The 14,392-nt window shown below is 37.3% G+C and overlaps 1 protein-coding gene across 7 annotated transcripts in view; it reads right to left on the bottom strand.

The window, feature by feature from the left end:
- GALNTL6 (polypeptide N-acetylgalactosaminyltransferase like 6) overlaps positions 1 to 14,392 on the bottom strand; it is a 528,873-nt gene that overhangs the window by 56,462 nt on the left and 458,019 nt on the right. For all 7 annotated transcript variants that reach the window (XM_084518899.1, XM_084518896.1, XM_084518894.1 and 4 more), the window contains one exon: positions 8,748 to 8,855. In XM_084518899.1, the coding sequence (XP_084375025.1) occupies positions 8,748 to 8,855 (108 nt within the window). The remainder of the gene's footprint in view (positions 1 to 8,747; positions 8,856 to 14,392) is intronic.

Raw genomic sequence — 14,392 nt, 5'->3', positions numbered from 1 at the left:
ATTTGAATTTCAATAATTTTAAAATACAAACTCTTCATTTGCCAGCTCTAAACCTCCAAACCGTTTATAAACATGACTGTAAGGAACCCTCTCTCCTGGAGAAGTGGGAAGCTCTTTCTGAATGTGGTAGTTACTAGAAAGCACTCTGTATCCAAATACTTTGAAGAGATTTGCTGGCTTCAGTTAACATGGGTTTATTATACTTATTATCTCTACACAAGCTCAGTAATCACATTTTCCTTTAACATAAACATGTACAGACCAATAACAAAAACTACAAACTGCAGTTAACCCCCACACTTAAATTGAATGCAGTCAGGTAGATGAATTCTCCTGCAAGCTAGCCCAGAGCAAGCTTACACAATCAAAGGCAAACATCATTTATGTTGCTGTTTAGAATATGCTAACTCAGCATGACCCTGGGAATGAATGAGTTTTGCTAAGCTGAATATCCCAGTTCTGTGGCTTTCTAACATTGCGAGAAGTTGCCCTGTGAGAAGACCCTCCTAGGAACATAACTTCTCTGAAAACCATGTCAGTGAGATTCTGTTTATTACTGACCTTATCACCAACAGAAAGGAAGAGGAGCACAATTGAAATGAGAGAGCTCGTTGCACTTTAAGGCTTACTGATCAAGTGACTTACTTCTAAAGAAGTGATTTCAAGTCCTTTATGAGTCTCCTAGAATTGTCCTTACTACTATCTGGTCGAGTGATTGACATTGTGGAGGCAGTAGGACTGTCACATCCTCCCTGTCCGAGCCTTAAATGAGTCTAGACACATTCTTGAGCATGTCAGTATGTTAAGCCCCATAAATAAGAACGGGAATGAATAGCTACCAAATCTTGACAGATTCTGAATGCAAAATAGGTGCTAAGCAGTTTTGCACTGTTAGGACTTTAAAATGTGTGTGTGTGTAGTGCTGTAGAGACTTACAGGTCAAAAAAGTTTTAGAGTCTATGAGATTAGGTGGCATTTTGTGAATGTCCTACAGCATCACGTAAGCACTCCAGTCTCATAGCAAAGCTAGTCTACAAAAAATTTAGAACAAACAAAATAAGTGTTGGCTTTGAATCTTCTCGATTTCTGCCTCTGTTACTCTTTGTATAATCTTTTAAAGAAGTCCTTTAAATGCCAGTTTCTCAAATGGCATCAAATATCTTTATCAATACAAATAATCAGTTTTGGAGTGTTTTTGTGGTAGATCCCATTTGCTTGGCTTCTGTTACTTCAAACTGAAAACCTCATCTAAATTCATACAGAAGGGAAAAAATAAAGTATGTTTCTACAGCTGAAAAACTGCTGCAGCTTGGCTTTGTTGTCAAACTACTACTCATTACAAGGTTACAGATGTCCAGATCAGGTAAGCTGGATTTTTAATATAAAAAAGTAAAAAACAGAAAAAATAAATAGGAACATTTATATGAAGATCAGTTCAATATGAAACAGTTACATAGATTGTAAGGCAGTCACAGAGATTGCAGATGGACATCTGACGAGTTTCTCTGGACCTATCCATGACAGACGAATGATGACTTGTTTTCCCTCTTGTCATATTCAATGAAAAAATTCTGTAAGATTAAAAAAAGCCCAGTGATATTTGAGTAGATGCATATTTCTATATATAAGGTTGTGACAGGTGTCAGCAAGAAGCTGAGAGAGGCATGCAGAAGTCATATCAATCATAGCAAGACTCATGCATTAGCTGTCATCAGCTGCCCATGCATGCATTCTTGATTTAATGAAGTTTTGTGGTGCTGCTACAACTTTACTGTTTGGTAAATCCTTTACTAAAGCTTACATTTGAACAAGTTAATTTTATATGAGCTCATACATTTAAAACTGTGGCTTTGTTTTATATTTTCACTCAGCAATGTTCTACAATGGTGGTTAAAATACAATGTCACTGAAATCCAGACTTAATAAAAGAGTTGAAATCAACTTGACTGGAGAATGAAAGAGACAAATGAAGACTTCTCCACTTGAGAAAAAGAATTTTTTCATGGACTGTTTTGTCCTTTTCATGTTCTTCAGTGAGTAGGGAAGATACATCTCTTTGATTAAACAACAGTCTCTTCTTGAGGGTGCAAGATCTTCTGCCTTTTACAAGAGACATGGTGTTTACTCAAACTCAGTGAGGAGCTAAACACATTTTTCATAAGAATGAAAAAATAGACTCAGGCAGGGGCATGGCAAAGGATGGATTCATAAATATTCCCCCTTAGTTTGGCCCCTGATAAGAGAGGGGTAATCCATACTTCATAATTAAAATATTACCTTCCTAAATATTATTCCAGATTGCAACCCTGCATAATTCCATCACAGTTACATATTTTCCAATTCACATTCTAGATGCAGCAGTTAAGCTACTATAAAAATGCAATTTCTGTTTTCAGTTTCTCCAGATGTTCTAAAGCACATATTGTTATCCAGTTGCACTAAAGCAGTATAATGGTTTTCCTATTTGTTTCATTATACCTGCATAACCCATTTTTCCTGCTTTTGTGCCTATCTCACTTTTTGCATGAAACCAGCCCTGACCCCAATCCGCAGACTTTGCTTTTGTCAGTATTAAACTGCTACAGGAACATGTGGATCCTGCAATGAATTCCTGTTGTTCTACATTTAATCTGAATAGTTTCCAGGAAGCTGGATGTCACTAGCAGACACACACTCAGCTGCTGTAGTGACACACAACAGCCTTTTCTCTCATCAGCCAGGACATCAAAAATCACTTTCAATTACCTCAATCAGATATGAGTCACTGTAGCATGCCTAAGGCCTGACTGTATTTCAGCTGTGAAATGTAAGAGAGGATACAGCTATTTATTTACCAAAAATAACACAACAATCTCTGCAACAACTGACATATTAATCCATTTCCTTCCTAGTAACATTCCAATGTGGTTATTATCTTTCTACCTATTTCATTTTCCTACTTTAAATGTTCTCTATTGTTTGTTTTGTGAAGAACAGTGTTGTTGCTAATTCAAAATGGGTGTCATTTTTACTTCTGGAAGTAGCTTTACTTCATTTTGCTAGGAATATTATAATATTCGGTTTGTTTTACATAAAGAAGTATTTAAAAAGCGCATTTGGATCCATCCAGCCAAGAGAACTATACTTGATGTTCTGCTGGCTTATGGGTAGTATAATGTCACAATAAATCACCACAGAGGAGGAGCACAAAGTGTAACTGGAGGAGCCCATCCAACAAGTGCCGATCCATATGGCAGAGGTAGCAGCATACAAAACCTCACAGCACTCACAAGGAGAAAAACAGTATCCTAAACTTCACTCAGACATCGTTCTTGCAGTAACAGCACACAATCACTCCTAATTCATGTATATTTCTACAGCAAAAACATAGTAAAGCATTTTCTGGACACTAATTACAGCTTTGTGACATGCAAAGGTGTAAGCTGCCCACATCAGTTATGTCTAGATGTGGACTTTCATCTCTCTCCCCTTCTTGCCTAATTCCCTTTTAATTTTGGCATTAGGCACTGCTAGTGTTTGTCAGTCTTCATGCCTCTTGGTCATCTTGTTTTGGCCCTCTGCACTTAATTGTGTTTAAAACTTGATTTGGTTTCATTCCAGCAATGGTTTATATTTGTATATAAAAAAAAAAAAAACAAAACCACAAAACAACAACAACCAAATAAAGAGATGCCTGCAGGTGTAAAAGAGGCTTCTCCATGGAAGACAGTATGCTAACTAGGTGACAAATCTGTGGGTGTATATAAATAACTCTTGTGAGAGTTAGCACAGCACAGCTGGCAGAGAAGCAAGAGACTATTTTCAGCCTGTAGCCTGCAAATACCTAGAACTGAAATTCCACAGATGTCATCTGAAAACAACCAGAATTTCATTCTTTGTATAAACATTTATAGCTCCAACACAAGAAAAAATAAGATCTACACATTAGAAAAAAAGGGGGAAAAAAGCCCACTGTCACTAAAGGACACATCTCTGCTCACTTGAGGACAGGCTGTGTGGCTTGGTGGTCAGTGAGCTCTGCAGGCATGCAGGATGGGCATGGTGCACCGTGAGGATGCTTCCTGGCCTGAGCCCAGGTCTCTGCAGGCTATTTGTAGGGCTGCTGTGGGGAGAGAGGGCATAAAGAAGAGTGTCCTCACAGCCACTCTGAAGATTACCATTTCAGAAAGGTATAAATATAAATTTTATTTACTGACCACTACTCCTGAGCAGAAATCATAGTGACAGTGTAACATCATCTGTCAGTCTACTGAACAAATCCTGGAAAGCAGTTATCACTGATGCTGTTGTTATCCAGGAACATCTAGTTCTCCATCTTTTTTGCATTCCTTTCATATAGCTAACAGTTAAGCTGCCTGTCCTGTTAAAAAAAAAAAAAAAGAAAAAAAAAAAAAAGAAAAAAAAGGACAGCTTAAAAGCAAAGTTTCTATTCAGATCAAATAAAATATGTAAAATTAGCATTAAAAAAATTACTGCAACTTTCTTTTATTCAGGGATTAGAAGATAATAAAATTTTTCTTTGGTAAATGCTCTGTTTGAGATCTTATTTTAATTTTAATGATGAATTTATAAATCTGTTAAATGAAAAAAGTTAGAATGAAAACTTAAAAGTTGTATTGTATGACCATTATCATTATCATATATTACAATTGTGCTGTTGCAAGAAGGCAATTCTTGCTTGATTCTGAAATGATTAGCTTATTCTAAGCTAACGTTTCAGCTGCTTACTGTAACTGCTGAATCCTAAGTGAATTTGTGCTACAGCCTTTTGCACTAAAGAGGTGATTGCAGAAGTGCCAGCACTGCCCCCTGAACAGCATGCCACATCCATCAGTTTGCACTCCAGTCACAAGGAAACCTACAAACGTTCTTTACCTAACTGTTTCTCCTTGGTTCTTTAACCTGGCTGGAAGCTGAAAAGAAAATGTTCAAGGGCTGCAGTAAGAAAGCCCCAGTCACTATTTGCAGCTGGAAAATAAAATAAAATAAAATAAGGTAATAATATTAAAGGAAGCTCTGTCAAAAATGCAAATGTGGTCAAAGCACCAGATGGTCTAGCTACAGAAATTTTCCCTAAGGATCCCTTTCGAAGCCACAGAAAAAGGCTGAGCAAATGGTTCAGGTGGGATTCTGAACCCACCTTTATCAGCTGAATTCCTGAAACAAACTCTTGCAAGTTCCAATTCAGCGACACTGTGTAATGAGGCAAATGTCATCGTGCTTGTGCCTGCTGGGTCAGAGGATCACTGTGCTCTGGGATCCCACGTCCTGGAGTGCAGGGAGGAATTCAAGTTAAGATTAGGCTTCACCATGCTGCGTGGTTAGCATCCAAATTTGAACTTCAGTGGGATTGCCCTTCCTTTCAGGAAGGCCTAGTACTGTAATGCTCTGTAGTTAATGCTAAAATGCTGTGTAAGATACCTGCAAATGAAAACAATTTCTGTAGATATATTTTGCAATTCTGAGTTCAACTCTGCATATCCTATGGAACAGCGAGCATTTATCAATAAATGTCTTACAGCCTTGGCAGAATTGCAAACAGAAAAATATCCACCCCCCAAATAGGAAACTGAATAAATTATAAGCTTGAATATACCTAAAAGAAATTGCTAATAATATAATAATAATAAGACTAATTTAATAGGTAACTGGCTAAAATAAAGTGGCTTAGGTAAAATTCTTAAAAATAAAACAACAGTGAAGAATACCACAAAGCAACTAAAATAATCCAGTCAAACAATTCAGAAGTTCTTAACAGGGCAACATCTTGTGTAGGATTTTAAGATTTGAGGACTTGCTTGCTATACATGCCTTACCTAAAACAAACAGACAAAAATAGCTATTAGTCACTGCAGTTTTGTGCAGAGGCTGACAGGTTTGGAATGAACAAATAATTATGTGGTGTTTCCACATTATAATGCGGAATCACTGCTGTCATCTGCTTGCCCATTAATCTCATTTCATGTGCAATTACCTGTAAATTGGGCATTGACTGCACTTAGTAAGTAGCTACATCCTGAGATATCTCCTGAAAAAAATACTCAGCTTTGCTACCTGCATTTGTTCATTGTGGTCTGTTTTATAAATCTACTATACGTGTAGTTTCCTTTATTTTGGTTCTGTACTACCAAACAGTTTTACTGACAGAGCATTTCATGGGTCGATGTTTTTCAACATTGGGTATGTGTAGGCCTTGCAGGTCTTCAGTGACAGATATGGAAGTAAGAAATATTATAATAAGAATGTAGAAATTTGATGTAATGATACCTGCTATTGTGCGTGGTACACTAATAGTTATTTACTGATGAGGGTGGCAGAACACAGTTTTTGAAAAGTTTTTCATTTTATAAAGCGTATGTGATCCTCATGTCAGAGAATAGCTCTTTAAAAATATATCTAGATTCATCAGATATTATATAGCTACCTGAAAGCGCATGTTGAACCTCGCTGCTATAGACAGGTGAAATCCCAAGGGAAGGGAAGGTAATATGCTCACCTTAAGCCATATTCATTATGGGCAAACATAGGCTGAAACTGCTTGAAAGAAGATCCATGGCATGATCTGGGCTATTCCTGAGTTTGTCTAGAAGCTCCATCCTCTTCCTAATTCATCTCTTAATCCCTTGTGCTGATCTTGTGGGACAGGATGAGGAAATCCATGATCCTTTAATGCAGTATCAGCACAATGGCAAACTCTTTCTTGACTAATGAAGGGGCTGCTACAATCATTTATATAATCACAGACAGGCTTCCTATGGCTTATTCCTCTGTGAACTACATCTCTAGCACCACACTTTACATCCCACAAGATGGAAAAGGATTTAGCAAAAAGTTTCATGGATACAACTACATACTGAAAAATACTAAATACGCTTTTGGCAAACAGAGATAATATTTCTGAGTATTTTTGAATATGTTATCCATTATGTTCTGGAACTGAAGGGAAGTTTTAGATAAAATACTTATATATGGAGAACATAATATTTGAACTAACACTGAAAAATAGAGAAGATCTTGCGTTGCTGGCAACCTTGATAAAATGCATCTTAACAGTAATACTTTGGTTTAGAATATTGTACTGGAAAAAATATGGGGAACCTGAAAATTCAATTTTTCTTTCAGTGTTAAATATATGCCAGAAATTTACCTAAGCATCATCATATTTTTTATTTCCAACACCACATAGGAAATGAACCATTACTTGAATTGGAAGGATAAAATCCATCCTATCTGCATACTCCATCTTTTCTCACAAGACATAGGGCAATCAGTCCATGCACGGGCAGATTTATACTTTTGTAACAGGGATTTAGTCTGGGTATTAGGAAAAAGTTCAGGCTGGATGTTGGGAGAAGGTTCTTCACCAAGAGGTGCGTTCAAGGCACTGGGACAGATTCCCCAGGTAGGGGTCACAGCACCGAGCCTGAGGGAGTTCCAAAAGTGTTTGGACAATGCTCTCAGACATGGGGTCTGATTTTTGTATGGTCCTGTGTGGAGCCAGGAGCTGGACACAATGATCCTTGTGGGTCCCTTCCAACTCAGGATATTCTAGGATTGTAGGACTGGGGTGGTGGTGGTAGAAACATTTCACAAGTGGTTTATTGAAATCAAACTAAAAGATATAAATATATAAAGGGAGGCTGCAGGCTGTGGCTATTGGTTGGCTGCAATGGCTCCATGAAATCTGGGTGGGGAAACTGAGATTACACATATATAAGGGGAAGATTTTGATCTCATAATTTTGTCAATACATGTCTTGTCACTAATACTACCACAACTACTAATCCCGTTACGGTGTCTCACAATTTACATGAGTATTTTTTTTTAGGCATTTTTTTTCTCTCCCTAGGCAACTGTCAGGCAGGCAGTACAGAAGGCCTCTTTCCTGTGTGTGGAGTTATTACAGCAAGCCTTGTCCCATGCTGCTGAAACCAAGAATATCTCCCCTTAAAGCAAAAGATTTATTCTTTTATTCATATCACATTTTCATTATTAAGAAAAAAATATGATTCATAAAATATTACCCTATGGCAATATGCAGACTTTAATATTAATGCCATTTTATTTAAAAATAATAATCCTCTAAAATAGAAAAGATTAAACTCAAGCATGAATAAATACTTGTATCTGCCTTGAAACTACATCTGTGCACTTTGTCTCTCATCTTTTGACATCCCATGAACATCTCCAAAAAGTTATGGAACATTTTCTCTTGAGCAAAAAGCCCCTCACGGACGTGGCTGGTTGTCTTTGAGAGATGTCTAGAGGTCTTCTAATTTCTCACTCATACAGTTCGAAGCTGGCTGTATTCCATAGCCAGGTTTTATACAATAATTAGACAGCCACTCAAATTATTGTTACTCAGTTCTTTGGCCTCAAAAAATATTCCTTATGCAAGATTCTGCCTGTTCTGCTGACTGATAAGAAAATGTGCATTCAAATTGGTCCTGCTATGACTGACAACATTGTGCAATTCAAGAACTGCAAGCCTTAGGTTATTCCTCGGTTCTTTTGAATCAGTGTGTACCATACTTCTGTGCTGAAATGTCCAACCCTGTATTTTTAAGCTTTCATTTTATTCTTAGCAATTTTATCTCTGGAAGGCAGCATAACTGCAGCAATTGCACATCCCATTTCAGAAAAATAAAGCAACATTCATTTTACATTTTAATGGCTTACTGTTAGGTGTGGAAATGAAGAGACTGATTATGAATGAGAATGACAAACAGCAAAACCCAATTACTCACGCGTGCTAGGCTGGTTCCAGAAGGGACTTTATAAGGGACGTACTTTCTGTAGATATGCCCAACTCTAGAGCATGGAACATCAAACATGCCACCTCCACACATCCACACCTGGAAAGGAGACACACAGCAAATGAAAGAATGACTCCTGGGGACAAATGGGGCAAAGAAGGGCATTTTGACTGATGTTATGGTTTGTTATGTAAGGGTTATGTAAAAATTATACATCATTCTGTACTGAATCCTCCTGCATTCATAGTGGTGGCCTTCTTTGCTTCCCCAATGCTGCAATTTGATAAAAAGGTTCTTTGGTACCTGGAATCTCACTTTGCAAATACAGGGTATGTTCAAAATGAAAATATAAAACATCTTTGATGTATCTATCAATGATCTTCCTGCAACACAACCAAGATACTATTTTGTCTACTGTTTAAAACTTATAGGGACAACATTTCAGAAGAAGGCCATGTATGTAAAACAAACCACCAGAAAAAGAAAGAATTTCCAAAACACCTGGCTTATGTTTTGTATTGAATAGTGAACAAAGAGCTCAACTGTTAAGATGCTCTTCATTTTGTAAAGAAAAAGGAAAAAAAAAATCCATTTCCTTCCAATCAAATTCACATAGAGAAAAAAGCATGCTGCTACTTTTCATCATTAATACATTTGACACTGAAACAAATGTAGTCATCTCTGTCAAAATTGATGGGAGCTGCAAGTACATCACAGGCCTAAAACCCAAGCTGCATGTTGATGGGCAGCAAGTAAGGAATTCTTCACAAGGCTTCATAAAACCTAGTGTGACTATGTTTTACCAAGTGTATGTGAGAGCAAGGCTGTGTGTCACATCAGAGGAACTACAGAAATCAAGCAATAACACCTACAGGCATCATTTTCTATGCCAAACTACTGAACTCCTAGATGGTTATTAGGTGGTTTTTATAGCACACTGACAATATTTATGACTTTCTGATTAAAAATAATAATAATTAAAAGAAAAAGCAATTTGACTTTGCAAATCAGGGAAATGGAAAACAACAAAAAACCTGTGAAAGTCCACAAGCAGAACTTTTTTCAAAATCCTGAAACCAGTCATACATCAAGAGTTTAAAATTCACTTAGAGTGAAAGCTGATATAAACATTAGTCCCTAGTCTTGGCAAAATAGTATTCTTTGTTCTCTGCAAATATTATAACAGAATGGCTGCTACTCTATATTTCCATTAATTTCCATTTATCTGGGTGAGAACAGAGGTCCACATGCTACACATATGAAGGGATTTTATCTGTATTTGATGCATTTTGGAGCAAAATGGAATGAAGTAAGCTTGTGACTGAGGCTAATGCAGAACAGAACAGACAACTGAGAGTTTTATCAGTGATTTACATACAGAAAGCAATTCATCCAGAAGTTGATATACTCCCAGTTAAAGAAGCAGTTACCAGATCTCTAGAAAAAGGTATCAGAAAATATGATATGATCATGAATACTTGACATTCACTGTGAAGCCTGCAGCGAACAATGTGCATCTCTGCACTTTTTTACCATACATTTCTCATTCTGACTCTTCTGGCCTGCCTACCAGCTGGCTGTAGCAGCTGGCTTTTTCGAATCACAGGAAAATGAAATGATTGATTTCATTCATTTAAAACAATACTGAAAATGGACAAGAGTTTGGCCTCTTTTGCTGAGCTTGCCTTTGTTACAGAGGGTGTATCTGCATAGTCCTGGCTAAGTGGTTGTGAGCTTGCGACTACATTTTAGTAATCTGAACGTTCAGATGCTAAGCACTGCACTGCGGGATCACTTGGTGCTTGAGAGTGACTGAAAGCAATTGCTGAAGGTAGCAAGCTGGAATTCAGCCCCTGAGAGTGACTGTTATTCATACTGTGAGAAGAGAAAGCTGGGGTTTTTAGCACAAAGACCTGAGTTGCAAAGTGACTGAGGAAGCTACTTCTTATGGGTCATTTGGGTATTAGCCCTTGTAATTGTTTGAGGCTCTGTACCACATTGCCTGACAGGCCTGAGTACACTAGCACAAACAAGGAAGGCTTGAAACCGCCAAAGACAGCTGAAGATCCTGTCCTGTGGGACCACAGACACCCTTGCACAGCTGAAAGCTGCTCAGGACCTTTCCCTTGCCCAGCACGGAGTTAGCTCTTCACTAAGGCACAGGAGTGCTCTGTAGGTGCTTCTGGTGCTTGCTAGCATGTCAGATGAGCAGGCACATTTTGCAGGTAAGTGGCACCAAGCGATAAAGGCAGCTGCACTGCCAAATGGAAGCACACACGGTGATGGAATCAAGAGTATTTTAACTCCTATTTCTGTTGTGAGCATATCTCATCAGGTCCCTGAGTGAGCCCAGTCCTTCTCAGGGAGTAAATTTACCGATGGGTTAGAAATGGAGACCCAAATGAATGCTCTGCCTCTGTGCCAAAATAGCTCATTACAGTCCAGAGTGGTCTTGCTATGCCATGCTGACTTGATCATTTTTTTCTCAAAACCGTTTTGTAAAGTTTGCTTCTTAAATGAAAACCTGAAATCCTGTTAACATTTGGAGATAGAATCATAGAATATCCTTTTCATGTAATCCCGTGACACCTAATTCTCATTCATAAACATATTAAAAATTATAAAAATGAGAATGTTAAAATCAGGTGGGTAAATGGTGTAAAAAAATATTATTCACCTTTCTGCGAATACTCTGTATGTTACATCATTTGGTACCTTTTCAGTGGATACCTCTGTGGCTGTCTTCAAATAACTCAGTGCACAGATGAAAGTGCAGACATATATCTACTGTTTGTTGTTGTTTTTTAAATTGAAGTGTTATTTCAAAGACTAGACAAGATATTGAAGTCATTAAGCAATGTTTCTTACCTACTGAAGCTATGAGTGGACAGTATAGAAGTTTGACTCAGAGGAGGATCAGCAACAGAACAAATTTAAAAGACAAGAAAGCATATATATATAGGGCAGTATTACTTTAACTCAGACAACAAGAGCTGAAGTAGACATATACTGCATTTTCTCTAATGCAGTTGAATATCTGGAAAAAAAAAAAGAAAAGAAAAAGAAAAGAAAAATGAAAGGAGAAAAGGAGTTAGGAAAACAACCTGTCAGGTATACTGAGGCAATAACAAGTGGGAGGAAATAACACTTTGTGTTAGGTTTAAATTTGATAGATATAAAACTTGAAAATGCTGTGCTGCACCTGAGGTGCACTGTGTAGGGTAATTGAAATGAATCTCGAGCTGCCTTGAAGGACATTTAGCAGCTGTTCCTGTTTATCTTTTAGCTGCACAATGGTTTTAAAGGCATTTTTAATATTTTCCTGGGAAGATCAATTCTGGCAACCTTGTCTTTAAAATGTGCATTTTTATGTCACCTGCACTAAATGCAAGAAATCGGAGAATGGCTTCTGTGTTAAATATTGCAGATCTCTAGTGTACCATGAAAAGAATTCAGGTGGTGTGGGACATTTGGCAAAATGGTATCACAACACTGATGCCTCTGTTTATCTAAGATGCAAGCAATGAAACTCTCAAGATTGCTAATGCCTCCTTCTTACAAAGCAATGAATCTGGTCCACAGCTGAGGTATAAAATACAAAGATGAAACTAAAACAATGCAATTTCAGTTTGGAAAGATCAAAAGAAGAGTAGTTTATGTGTCAGCTATGTACTATATCACAATTTATCTTTATATAGCTCCTTCCAAGTGAATGTTGCAAAACACTTTATAGGGATGGTTGAAAGCAAAAGGCAAGCATTAACGCAAGCTTTAAAATAGATTAAGCTGTGGTTTTGTGGCTTTGTTCCTGACTGCAGCTTAGATATCACAGATGCATTTTCTGGCTCTGCTGTACATCTCTTCTGGGATTTAGGGTGAATCACCCTCTTTTTATATCACTTCGTCTTTAAAACTAAATGTTGCTTGCTCTTTCTATCTCGTCGCCTTAATTGTCTAGCTTGTGAGTGATCCAGCCCAGGGATTATCTGTAAAATGTAAATACAGTGCACACAAGAATGAGACTCCAACCCTGTTGGAGTAATCATAATTACTGCAGTAAGAGATTCATGATTTTTGAGCAGTGGAGGATATGTTGCTGGAGAACAGGAACATAAACATACAGCAAATTAAGTAAAAGATTGAGGAGGGACTGAATGGATTTTGGATCAGTCTTCAAAACTAATTGAGAAACATACTGCAGCTGAGAGTCAGTAACAAGACAGACAATAACAAGAGACACTGAAATGAAAGAAAAAAAAAGAAACAACACAAAAACAGTAAACTGGTGGAAAAGGAATATAAAGTATGTCATGCAAAGCTGTCAGTTTGGTGCTCTGTGCATTGGGCAAGAAAGAGAGACTACAAACAGGAGAAACGTACTATCACAATGGGGCTGAAAAAGTCATAGAAAATATAAACACAAAAACATTATGGAATTTTGCAGATACTCTTCCTGAAATGTAAGCCAAGAAACAGATCTGGCAGTGGTAGAAAATGAAAAGGAAGAATATTTTATTGTAAACTTTTCCATGTAATGAGAATGCCCAGTTAAATGCAAAAATAATAAAAAAAAGAATAAAAACAGGAACAATGACTTCAAATGTGCAGTCAGCAAGGTCAGAAACAGCAAAAGCCATTTACTCATGATGTAGTGGAATTTCATGCCAATGACATTAAAACAGTACTGTGTAAACTGGAAATCAATAACTGGATACTTCAACAGAACCCAAAAGCAGTTCCCAAATACTGAGCATCTGTACTTCTGTATAGTCTACAACTGCATTGACAAGTGGTAATGCTCCCCTACTCCCTATCTCCCCCCAAGACTGCCAGCAGTGGAAGGAATTAACAATGAAGACAATAAATAAAGGGTTTAATGAACTTGGAAGTGTGTCAAAAACAGGGATGGAGAGAACCTGGAAGATATGTCAGATAAGGATAAGAATAAAAAAAAAAATAGATATAGGTGACTATCTTCAAAGAGGCTGGGATATTAGCATGATCGTTTTTGTTAAGGTACAGTATACGTCCATGACTAAGGAATGTTCAGAGTAAAGGATCGTCAGCAAACACAGGAAATGACTATCTTTTGCAACTCTATATATTTTGGAAATTACTACATAAACTGTGTCTTTCTAGCAGATTTAAATTTAGGATTTCCTATACAGTGGCTTCCCTGGTTGATGAGAAAGGAAGCTATTAATCAGGTCAGTTCCAGCACTTGGACAGTTTTCGCAAGTTTAGCGCATGCTGAACAGTATCGTCAGCAAGATATCATACATCTTTTTAATTAAAAAATTGATCCTGAGGTTATGCTGTCAAAAAATTAAAATGCTACACGTTATTTCTTATGTAAAAATTAATCTAAGAAACCCGTTAATGAAGAGGACTCATTTTGGTACACAGGTTGCAACTGCCTTAATGTGTGTCCTCAAATGTGTGTCCAAGTGCTCTGATTTGAAAACTACAGTTCATCAACACAGCACTCCATGTAACGAGTGCTGCTGTCCTCTGCTGCAATGTTACCAATCAAGAACATGAGAGAAGTATGCTGTTTTTTGTAGTCACGGAAATAAATGTCAAGCAAACTTAAAAAGCTGCCTTTTTTTTTTTTTTTTTTTTTTTAACAAACAAAC

The sequence above is a fragment of the Aythya ferina genome, assembly GCF_964211825.1.
Source record: "Aythya ferina genome assembly, chromosome: 4".
Classification (NCBI taxonomy): domain Eukaryota; kingdom Metazoa; phylum Chordata; class Aves; order Anseriformes; family Anatidae; genus Aythya; species Aythya ferina.
Note: the sequence above shows the minus strand (reverse complement) of the source record. Positions and strands in the feature narration are given on the sequence as shown.